This window comes from Manacus candei, unplaced genomic scaffold (assembly GCF_025592945.1).
Source record: "Manacus candei isolate 608988 ecotype Guabito, Panama unplaced genomic scaffold, ASM2559294v1 h1tg000027l, whole genome shotgun sequence".
Taxonomy (NCBI): Eukaryota; Metazoa; Chordata; class Aves; order Passeriformes; family Pipridae; genus Manacus; species Manacus candei.
Window position 1 is genome coordinate 8,967,029 of NW_026138075.1, and position 12,503 is coordinate 8,979,531.

The 12,503-nt window shown below is 37.3% G+C and overlaps 1 protein-coding gene across 7 annotated transcripts in view; it reads left to right on the top strand.

The window, feature by feature from the left end:
* PCSK5 (proprotein convertase subtilisin/kexin type 5) overlaps nucleotides 1-12,503 on the top strand; it is a 250,017-nt gene that overhangs the window by 21,790 nt on the left and 215,724 nt on the right. For 5 of the 7 annotated variants that reach the window (XM_051789299.1, XM_051789294.1, XM_051789297.1 and 2 more), the window contains exon 2: nucleotides 2,323-2,427. Coding sequence is in view for 4 of the 7 variants with exons in the window: in XM_051789294.1 (XP_051645254.1) it covers nucleotides 2,323-2,427 (105 nt within the window). In the remaining 3 variants the exon portion in view is untranslated. Of the gene's footprint in view, nucleotides 1-2,322; nucleotides 2,428-12,503 lie in introns of those variants that run through there. The other 2 variants (XM_051789298.1, XM_051789300.1) reach the window with 1 other exon arrangement.

Sequence of the window (12,503 nt, forward strand, 5' to 3'; positions counted from 1 at the left end):
AGTCCTTCTGGTAAAGTAACAGATCCTAAACTCCAGTGTGAACCTCCCCTGATGGCACTCTGAACCATTCCCACACATCCTATCCCTGGATGCCAGGGCAAGAGATCAGCACCTCCCTCTCCTTGTTCCCTCTTCAGGAAGCTGTAGAGAGCAATGAGGTTGCCCCTCAGCCTCCTGTTCTCCAAACCAGACAAATTCTGTGTGTTTAGGTCCACTTAACAAGCCATGCCTTCCAGGCCATTCACCAGCTTTGTTGCCTTCCTCTGGACACATTCAAGGACCTTCACATCCTTAAATTGTGGGCCCCAGAACTGCACACAGTACTCCAAATGAGGCCCACCAAAGCTGAATACAGTGAGATAACCACCTCCTTTGTCTGGCTGGTTATACTGTGTTTGGCCTCGCAGCTGCCTGGGTACATGGCTGAGTCACATTGAGCTTAATGCCAACCAGCACCCCGGATCCCTCTCTCAGCTCTGCTCTCCAGCCACTCCTCTCCCATTTTACACTTGTACCTGACATTACTTCATCCTCAATGCAGAATCCAGCATTTCAACTTTTTAAATTTCATTCCATTAATCATAGCCTAATGGTCTGATCTGTCCAGATCCCTCTGCAGGACCTCTGGTCCCTCAAGAGAGTCAGCAGTATCTCCCAGTTTGGTATAATCAGCAAGCTTAAATTCTATATCCAGATTGTTGATAAATATATTGAACAGAACTACTCCTAGGATTGAGCCCTGAAGAACAGCTGGGGTGACTGATCACCAGCCAGACGTAGCCCTGTTCACTACAGCCGGGCTCATCCATGCTACAGAGTTGTACCACTTCAGCTGGAATTGCCTTTCAAAGAGAAGGCAGCATGAAAATTATTCCAGTGCTAATATATTTTAATTAGACTTAGATAAACCAATTCCTTTTTAATTTATGATAAACTGAATTTTTTTAACTGAATGTTTTGTTTATTTGACTTCAACTAAATGTGAGTCACTCCTCCTGAAATGAAGATATTGATGGACCAACTACACATATTTGGGTTAATATCTTAGGCCCTATTGCAGTTTTCCCCATTAGGCAAATTGATTTAAATTGTTGAGATTTTCTGTCAATGTTTCTTAATAGTATACTTTGATATTGTCTCAAGATTTTTGTTTTCTAATATTCTAAAAGTATATTCTTGGAATTTTTCACGAAGTTATTTCCAGTTCTCTTTGAGTCTTTACTCTTCAACTTTCAAGTTTCCTACATGTGTGTTCTTACAAATGTAAATTCAGAATACTGTGGGATTTTTTAAGATTAAAGTTTCCAAGTGTTGCTCCATCCTCTCTGGTGATTCCATTAATCTCTGTTTACAAAACCAAGCCTGTTTCCTGAGGTCACTTTGAGTTTCAACTTGAAATGACAGTAAGCTCAATTTTCCCCTTTTTTTGCTCATGATTGAGGAACTTGAAACTAAATTATTAAATGTCATACAAGATTTGCAGTGTGATAGTAGGTCAAATTCCAAATTATTTGGAAAGACATTCTCCCAAAGATGGTGAGACTGAATGTTTGTTTTTACTTGAGTGAAGCTGAAGTTTCAAATTATGAATGTTTAGATAGTGATGACTCTGAAAGGAAAATTTCTTTTTCAAATTGTGAAGACCATCTTAGTTTAATATTAATATTTATGTTGCTACTGTGTACTGAAGGGATGAATAAAAAGCATTTTTATTGTACCATTGTGAAATTGTGATATTTGTTATTTTACATTAATTGATTTTGTACCTCAAGCGAGTTATTATCCTATGAAGTTATCATTTCCATCTTTCTTTCTTTTACTTCTTTTTTACCTGCATTTGGTAGAAAGAGAAAGATATTCTTGTTGGATAGTCTGATGCTGTGAATACCCTTTTAATAATTTAATTATATAAATAACCAAATCTAGTCTATTTTACAATACATTTCCTTAAGCAAACTAGCTGAAATGCTTTTTAATAACCCTATAGCCATTTGATGATTGAAATACTTGGCATTTGAGGACGGTTTGGATATAGATTGATATAGAATTACTTAAAGTACTGCATATAAATTAAACATTAAAAAGGTAGATACAGCCAGACTAAGCAGCTCAGTTATAATCTTTGGTTATGCAGCTACTGCCTGAAGGATACTCCATCTATTTCATATCGTATGTCTTTCTTTTGAAAGATGATCAGTGGGTTCAAGTAACATTTCAGCACACAGGAAATTGCATAATTTATAGACTTTAAGAAATGAAAAACAGAAAACCAGTTTTCATAAATTAAGTCTCCTTATCCTCTTTTCTTCCCTGCTCTTACAGATTGGAACACTGAAGGATTACTACCACTTCTACCATAGTAAAACAATTAAAAGGTCAGTTCTCTCAAGTAGAGGTACCCACAGCTTCATTTCAATGGAACCAAAGGTAAGAAACTCCACACATGTGTCTGAGGAAAAAGCCTTTGCATTTTTTATATGAAATATTATCCCAGAGGACATTCATCTCAATGGCATACAGCATTACAAGAATTGACACACTATCTGTTTTCTAAGGTTCTGCTTCTCATTAAAACAAAGTGAAGACAATACCATGCTATTAAGTATGTGCTGTTCTTGGAACATGAGGTCCAACATTATTCCTGGATGAGTACAGGAATTTTGTTAATGCACTAATCACTGTGCTGTGCCTCTCTGCAAAACCACATGCATAACATTTATGTCTACAGATCCCCTTCTGTAAAACAACTAGCTTTCAAAATGAAAATGAGCAATGTGGGATGGTACAATGTTTGAGGGAAGTTTCTCTTGCTTTTTTTTGGTCTTTTTTCTAGACTTGGTTTATGAGGGAGTAAGAAGAATACTCTATTCTGTGGTCCTTTTGGTAGTTCCTGCTGTTCTTAATTTTGAGATCTGTTTGAAAAATAGTGCCATTTCTTTGTAGTATACACTATAATAGGTAACTGTCAACATAATTTAATTACTGATTTATACTTAAGTATGATATCCTCTTGTATCTCTACTCAGGACACACTTTGGTTTTAATCCTTTAATTTCATTGATTAGTAGCTTCATCACTAACTGTAGGATTGGATTTCCTCTGGTTTTCTTTCAGAAAGGAAGTTTGGTGAAGATCTGATTAGCTTTTTTTATGCTGTTCATGCAATGCAGTTTTGCCAACAACTCCCCAAGCCAGTAGTGTGGTCATAACAGAGTCAAGCTTTTTTAAAGTTATTGGATGATGGCCGTTGTCTGTGAAGGATTTGTCAGGTTTTACTTGACAAATAATTTAGGAGAAGTAAAAGTTACCAGTAAAAGAGTTTGAAGACTCTACAAATTGAGCATCATATAGGAATATTTCTGCAGTCTGGAAAGCTGCATTTAGAGCTGAAGTTCCTCTTGAGGATGGGACAAGACTAGGAAAGTGCACACAAGGCTATGTTCACTTCTGTGTTAAGGCTGAACTGCTTAACCCTTAAGAGCACCAGTAGCTCTGCTGAGCAGTGTATGTTGGGGATTAGTTAGCAAATGATCAGGACCTAAATCTCTGTTCCCATCAGTACTGATGCCCACCATTCAAACAACAAGCACTGCACACAGAATAGGTGAAAATGCAAAAGGAAGGGAAAGTGTTCACGTCTGTGTCAGTCCATGCTCTTTCTGTGTACACAGAGTGGGAGAGATTTACACACAAGTGCGCAAGTTCACATGAATGTACCACCATAAACTTTGGTGTTAAACCCAGCTTCCAGGTACCACTTCTGCACCACTGGCAAACCCAAGACTACTTTGGCAAGAATAGTAAGAGACTCTAAGGCACAGCAGAAAATCAGAATTATCATTTATTTTCCAGTGCTTTCCATATTACGCCATTTAGACTTGTCCCCAATATGTGCTAAGGCTGGTATGGAACTTCTGATTTCTGAAGTGATTTACATATCACTTTAATATTGAGAAGCTCTGGTGAGGGTCATGTTAATGATTCTGTACCCAAAGAGAAACCAACAGTCTAATACCTAGGTCTGGCAAAAAGTGTTTGTGCTTCACTTTGTGACTGGATCACTGAATCTGAGCTTGAGAACTCTTGTGTGGCTGCAGACATGTCAATATATGGGCATGCATTTGTAACATGATGACCACTTTGTCCTCAGCGTGTATAACATTTAATGATTATTAAAGCAGACTGGCAATTAATTGTATTAAATAAACTGGTCCTTTTAAAATAAAAGGTTTAATATTAAATAAGGCGCATTGCATTGCTGTGAGAATTTGAAAGGACCATCACTACTGTATTTATGAGTATGATGGTATCTAATGCCAATATTTGCAGCAGATTAGATAACGTGTGTATTTGTGAACAAAGAAACACTGAGCTTTGTTTATTTTCCACATAATTTAATGGTAGTTTACTTAATGCTTAAAATCTCTCTGTAGCATGCACTTGTTCTGTGCTTGCTTCAGACCTGGATCACTAATTTGCTTCTATACAACGTTTTAAATGATGGAATTCTTATTGAATGGTAATTTATTATGTAAATAGCTGGCATATAATGGAAGAACAATTATGAAATTTGGTATTTCTGAGCAATTTGCATGGATAGTGTTTGATTTCATTGTGTGAATGTACAATGAAAGATGTAGAAGTAATAGAAAATCTTGCTATCGTGGATTTCAGTTAATGAATTGCTTTGAAGATCTTTCTTCTGGAAAAGCCTCTTGACACTATTATAAAAGCTATGAATAAATCCAACAGAACAAAATAATTGGACATGGCACTTAGTACTGTGGTCTAGTTGACAAGGTGGTGATTGGTCAAAGGTTGGGCTTGATGATATTGGAGGTATTTACCATCCTTTATGATTCTGTGATAAACTTAAGATGTGAATTACACATTTTGACGATTTCCTCAGCATTAACCTGCATTAAGCACATGCCATCTGTATTTAGATGAAAAGATAAAGGATATGCAGTATAACACAATTTTGTCCATTATCTCCATTATCATCCACATCCTTGCCTAGAAATGCTACATTTTCATCTAAAAATGTAAAGAATTGAGTTTTTTTAGGAAGAAATGCCCAAGTGAGGTTTTAATTTCCTTAACATAGATTGTAATATAGAAAATATGAAACATTGTTTTATCTACATCATCTTTTCTAGACCAGTGTATAGTTATGTGGTGTTTCTTATGTGTTGATAGGGAAGCAGAAGTGAAAGAAGTCTGTGGATTCGAAGGAGAGATCAGTACTATGCATCAAAGCTAATAACTGAATGAAATCTATTACAGAGGTTTCTGGTCTCTCCAGCTCATGTGCTGTTTGTAGTTGGCCTTGGGCAGGGGTCAATGAAAGCACCATACCATGAATTGAGAGCCTTTTTTAGCTCCATAGGGTTTGCAGAGTTATTTTGGTGATGTTACAATGCGTGAAACAATGGGAGCAGGAGCGAAAAGGAAGTGGGAAGAATCAGTCCATAGCTGAAAGGTATCATGAAGCTCTAATTCAACTATTAATTAGTTGAGTGTATTGCTGGTAGGGCCTGTATTGAAAGCAGAGGATTACGGCACTTCCAGGGGTGGGAATAAGGAGCTGAAGTGTGCATCTGGGTTTGCTGCTGTGGTGAAATAAAGACTCACAAAGTTAGAAATATTGCAAACAAAGATTGAAAACACTGTCTGAAAGTCAGACTTTACATAAATAAAAAGCATAAGGAAAATCAGGTGGAGCTCTTCTAGTGAAGAGTTTGCAATTCTGATGAAATGTGAGTTGAAGTACTTAGGCATGACAATAGTACGTGGAATTTAAATGGACAGCATATCTGAGAAAGCTGTCTTTTTATACTGAACTGTTACATAAGATGAGTTTTAGTGACAAGCTGTGATAATGAATTTGTGACTCATATGGTAAAAAATATCCCACAGAATAAGTATTAATCCTAGAAGACGACAATTCTTAAGGTAATAAAAGGCAGCTTTAAGAGGGATAATATATTCAAACAGATATACTAAAGTTTGTTCCATTTTGCTTATGAGATCCCCAGTGTTTCACATCTCAATGGAGATCTGAAAAAGACGTGGACCATAGTGATGCTCAGAAATGTAGAATTAATAATTTGTGTTCCTGTAAAGTGTCACATTTATCAATTTTGCAGCATTAGTGTTTGTTTATCAATCTCTACTAAGACGACAGCTCATAGTTTTTTCATTTTAATTAATTTCAGGTAGGTTTATTTGGGGTTTGAACTATTGATGGGTCAGGTTCATTCATCTTTGAGAAACAGAAAGATTTCTACTAAAATAAGAGGTAAAGCTGCCTAATTTTAGGAAGATACTCTGCTGGAGCATGATTTTGCAGAAGTGTCATACCTTTGTCAACTCTTCTCCGGGATCAGAATACCTGGGAAAACAATACTCCAGACATTTACATGTTATCCAGCCTGAACTCACCAGACACAGAGCAGATCAGTATGATGTGGTGATAAAAAAATGTTAGAACGGGGAAGGAAAGGGAAGAAGTCTTAACCTTTGCAATAACAAGCTGAACAGAACTCTTGATAGCAGCATGTAAAATGTTGGCAAGCATATCTTTGATTACACCAAATGATCTGAGCTGTCTTCAGGGCATAGGAAAGTAATGGCAGAATCCTGTCCTTATTACTGGTAGGACAGTTGTGTTCTTGAGAGGGTGGAGGGGAGCAGAATTAAAGCAGCCACGAGTAACCTAGGGCTTCTAAAAGCCAGCACCATGGACTTGAAGCTTAGAGAAATTCAGATGAGAATGTTGTTATTTGTAAGATTGTGTTTCATATTGGCAATGCTATGTGTTTTGTTGTTAAAGCTTAGTGAACAAGAAGATTTTATTAGCCAAATAACTCAACAGTTAAACAGTGGGATCAGGTGAGTTACTGATGTCTGTGTGGGTAGCCCTGACATATACAAGCACACAGGGGACCAAGGGTCAATACAATGCTACTTGGTTGCAAAATAATAGGAACTGTCATGCTGTTTTCATGTTCAGAGTTTGACTGTGTTTCTGGTATTGGGTTGGTGCAGAACCCACCTGGAGTGCAGCATCCAACTCTAGAATCCTCAGTGCAGGAAGGACATAGCCTTGTTGAAGCAAGTCCAGAGAGGGACCACAAAGACTGAGGACTGGAGTACCTCTTCTATGAGGAAAGACTGAGAGTTGAGTTCTTTGTCCAGGCGAAGAGAAGAGTCCAGGGAGACTTTATTGCAACTTTCAGTACTTATAGGGGATCAATAAGAAAAATTGGGACAAACTTTTTAGCTGGGCCTGTAGCTATAGGTCAAGAGGCAATGGTTATAAACTAAAAGAGGGTTGATTCTGCTTAGTTATAAAAAAGAAATTTTTTACAATGAGGGTGGTGAAACCCTGGAACAGGTTGCCCAGAGGTGGTAGGTGACCCACCAAATTTTGTCACATAATGGTAATTTCTCTTCATTTATCTACAATAGGTAGATATGTTTAATGAAGTTAATTGTCACACTAATGAGACAGCCTAATTTCTGAAGAATAAAAGCTTTGTTAATGTCTAATTCTTTTACTATATAATGTGATAACTGACTTTGCTGTTAGAACTTAAAGAAACAAAGGATAATCACTGAAACTTCCTAGTGGAATTACCTTTTGATGTTTTCTACTAAACACAGCAAAATGACCAGTAGGAATTCAATGTAATATAATTTTAGAAAGGAGAAATGTTCACTGTTGGGAAATATGGAAGTTTTTCTTGAAATGTATTAGTATTTGATTTCCCTTTAATCATGACTATCCCAGTTGTTGGCACCTGCCTCAAAGGGGTTTTGTCCCTCAATATATCTAATTGCAGGTGCTTTAAAAAGGAATATTAAATTAGATTCCAGTTTCCGGTTGCCAAGTCATTTTACAGATCTCCTTGGCAATGACAATGTCATTGTTAACTTTTGGAAGAGAATTGGAAAATTTTTTGAGATGTTTTAGCTGGTTCACTTCCTAATTAGTGTAGTGAATGAGGACCATCCCCCCCCCCAAAAAAAAACCCCAAACATTATTCCACAGGATTATGGTCTTTAGCTATTTTCACATTATTATTTTCTTAAGATGGTAAAGCGATTAGCAAGGAAATTGAAAGACCACAGCATGGCAAGGAGTTGTGTCAGGATTTTGACCAGAGGTTTTTTTGGGGGAAAAAACCTTCAGTGCCTCAGCCTTTTTATGAATTTTTTGCAGCATCACAGAAACTCAGTGTCAGACCAGCTGTTAAATATTCCACTCCTGCTCTCAGCAGCCTTTAGGGATTGTGGTAGAGCTACCGTTATGGTCTGTAGACTTCATGGTCAATGAGGAAGATGTCAGCTGACTTTAAAGTGGCAGGCAAGGAATCAGCCATCTCTCAGAGAAGTGGCTAAAACTTTCTGAGATGACAATATTCAAAATTAGGCATTGGGTTCCTTTTTGTTTAATGTATTGAAATAATGAGAACAAGGAGGAAAAAAACTCTGTCTGTATGTTGCTTCATCAGAGGACACGACAGCATTGCAACCACGGAGTTAAAGTTTGGAGAAATTGTTTGGGCCGCATGCGCTCCAGTATGGTGCAGCACACTGTGAGAGTCTTCAGCTGGCAATTGCTTTGAGCACGGACTAGTAGAGATTGCATCTGCTTTGGCTGAGAGTGCAAAAGGTACACGTGGCATGTTGAATGGCTAACTTAATTAGGCATCACTGTGTTCAGCTCATGTACCTTGAGTTAGAATGGTTTGGGTTGGAAGGGACCTGAAAGATCACCTAGTTCTAGCTCCAGTTTAGAGTTATCTAAATCCTTTCTGAAGTCTTTTTATTCTGGGATAAGATTTTCTCTGCGCTTCTCTGTCAGAATGCTTTCTTGCTTAATGGCACATCTGTCTGGTTGGCTCTCCCTGTGCAAGCTGGGAATGCTCATTCTCACTCAAAGTGAGACCAAAGGTACGTACAATGCATTTGCAGGCAGATCACATAGACTTGTACAGCTTTGTTTTGCAAGTGCAAATGATATTTAAAAAGACCCAAACAAACAACAACAAAACCAAACTCAAGGAAGAGCCATTTGCAGCCTAAAAAGAAAAGGGTGTTACATTCCTCTCACAGTTCAGGAGCTGCTCAGCCTTAACAATGACAAAAGCACTTTAGGTAGATTTATGTGTGGGAAATTTAAGCCCATAAGATTACAATTTCATCATAGCAGTTATAAATATGTAAAAGCCAAGGGTTGTAAAGAAAAGCTCTTGACAGTCTTTAGTCCTTAGGTGCTAGTAGGTGTTAATATTTCAGTTTCTTTACAGTTCTAGTAAAGCAGTACATACTTCTATGTTTTTTAGCAGCAAAGTGGGTTTATAGGGGAAAAATGATAGGATGACTAAATTTTTTTTAAAAAAATAAGGAGAATTAGTCCTTTAATTTTTAATCTGTATTCTAAGAACAGCAGAAGACAGCGGCCCTGACAGCTGCAGTGGTGTTGTGTTACGCTAAGTGTGCTTCAGCTGTAGTTGGAGTCAGTTTGCAAATTGGTGGTTTGGCTACTGGGCTATAAAATTGCTGGATGTTAGAAAGAGTCAGAAGAGGAGCAGCTGAAGAGATCGTAGTTTTGAACCATGGAAAGATGCACCATTCTGGAAGCAGCTGATCCTGCAAGGCCAAATGTCAAAATATCAGCGGGGAAAGATTGAAAGAAAATATATTTTGGATAGGCACATCTTTTAACAGACTGTCTACAAATGCAACAGAACAGGTTCTATACATCATTTCCTGATGAGATCCAGCTTCCTCTGATGCTGATGATATTGGTTGTAGTGGAGGATGTTAATAAAAAAAAAGGATTAAAGTTCCTTTTTTTTTTATGCCTTTGCATTTGGAAAACATTCTGGCAGTAATGTATGTTCCTGACTTAATGCTCAAGTTTTTTCTGCATCTGTCTGCCTGCTTCTACAGGCAAGACAATCATATTTCATTCCAGTGGTTGTTGTCTCACCCAACTATTCTAAATGGTGGACAGCAAGAAATCATGAACTGCATAGATAAGATAAGGCAGGAACAGGGAACTGGAAAGACATCCCTCCCCAAAACAAAGCAAAAACAAGAATCTCCCCACTACCCAACTTTTTTTGTGTAAAAACCTCCTTTCTCTTGCAATCATTTTAAAAGCCAATGCCACTGGAAAGCCACTAATCATCCTTGGCTGATCTGTTACACTCCAGCAGTTTTAATGGCTCAGAGGAGGTGCCAGGCACCTACATCCTGTTCACAGCTGTGCTGCTTGAATGTGTGCAGCCTTCATCATACAACTTTGCTCCTTCCTGCTTCTGACTCCCCACCTGCAAAACGTTAACGATGCTGACACTTGAATAAAAACTTCTGCAAATGGCAAATGCACAACAAGTGCTATGTATTTTATTCTGTGGAATTGTATTTCTCTTGTTGTCGTTTTATGAAGCATTTTACGAACACAAGCAACATTTTAGTAGAATAAAACACTCATTCTAAATCCATATAATCCACTTAAAGCAGTCATATCCATTGGTGTGTTGACTGTTACTTACATAAGCTGTGTTTAACCTACATTATTGTTAGACATTATTTTTCCTGGTTGTTTTATTTTTTTTACTCTGAGGAGGAATAAATGCTGTCACTCGCATTGACACTGAAGTTTTAAATAAACATAAAGGCCAGAATATTGGTTTATCTGTACTTTTGTAAAGGATACAAATTAAAAATTTCTTATTAAGTGGGTTTACCAAACTGAGACTCAATCTCCTGTATCATCCACAGATGTAATAACAATTTTGTGTGATTGTATAATAAAACCAGAATTTCCAGATTCTAAAAGTTTTTCTGTTTTCCAGGCTGTTCTTAAGAAACTGTTCTCCAAAATACCATTCTCAATACACTCATAGTCTGTAAAATCAAAAGGAAACATTATGATCATACAGTCAAACCATCTTTGACTAGATGTCACGTAGCTGATCAGAATTAATTCCTATTTGGTGCAGAGCATAGGTATTAGAAGTTTTCCAATTTCGATTAAAACTCTGCCAACAATGCAAAGTATCCAGAAGGGTTTAGGATGTTCTCTTTTTGCTTTATGTGAGATTATTTAGCTTCAACTTTCAACAATTTCACATTGCTGTAACTATTTGTGAGTCTTAAGAATACTCCTGTTTAGCAGTTTGATGACCTGCAAATGTGTTTGGACACTGTGACCTAAAAGGCTTCCCTTTTCTCAGCTAGGAACACATCCTAATACCACTTCCTTGTGGATCTGTTTTTCTCTTCTTTTTGTCGTATTTGGGCTTATTTCTTGAGTCCTTGCTGTATCCCTTGAGTTTGATGCAGGAAGCTAGCAGTAGATTTGCAACCCTGCTCAGCGTAGATGTATGGTAAATTTACATGTAATTTTATAAGCCCAAATGCACTGTAATGAGGTAGTCTGAAGAAGACATTTGGGTAATTTGGTATTGTCGCCATTTCGAGGAGACTGAGATTTCTTACCATCTCTTTTGACTTTCACACTGTCCTGGCAAATAGTGGAAATGCAGTCAGGTGATTAGAGCTGTTGTGTGATGCTAATGTATGTTTGTTATTCCACAATTATCCAGTTTTGTATTGGGCCCTCCTATTGGGGTAAAGGAACTGCATGAATGCTTAGAAATACAATAATAGTACTAATAGGAAACCATTGCAATTTTTGAAGCTCCTGAAATGTCTTCCCTGGTGAGAACAGACATCTTCTACAGCATCTCATATTCTATCCAACAAAGCTTAAGTTTGTATACTTTAGAAGATACACGTTTGCACATTTGAAGTTTGTCTTGGTTTGAAAAAAAAGGGTTTTATAAGGACAGAGAATATTCATAGACAGTAATCATATGAAGAATCACATTTATGTGAGGCCATTTTGAAGTCCTTTTATCCCAAGAGAAGACAAAGTAGAAATAGCTGATAAAGATTGCTATTGAATCATATTGAAGCGTAGATGGCAGAAATTTTGTCAAGTCTGTAGAGACCATGCTGCAACCCTCTAAGTGGTCTGATTGGAAACTGAAAAGCTTTAGTATATGCAGTTTAAAAATCTATCCCGTAAATGATAGCCATGGATATAAAAATCTTTATTTTCTTTTCCCCAATTTATAATATTACAAGTGTTGTGTATTATCAATCCATAACTGAATGACTGTACTTGACACATTTCAAATGTCAGAATGTGCACAGGGACCATCCCAAAGTTGCAAAATGGAAATGTTGCCCTTGTTTCAGCTGGGGCTTTAAAATAAATAAAACCAGTAACTAGCAGGTTCATTAATCAAGCATCACTCCAGCCTTTTTGTTGTCTGATTTGCAGAAATTGAGACATAAGGCCTCCTTGGAAGCAGTGTCAGCATTTTGCGGGGTGTGAAAATAGTGCTTCACTTGGAAAAATATTTGACTTTATTCAGCCTACTGAATGTAGGAAAAGAAACTTCAGTCCTTTTTCA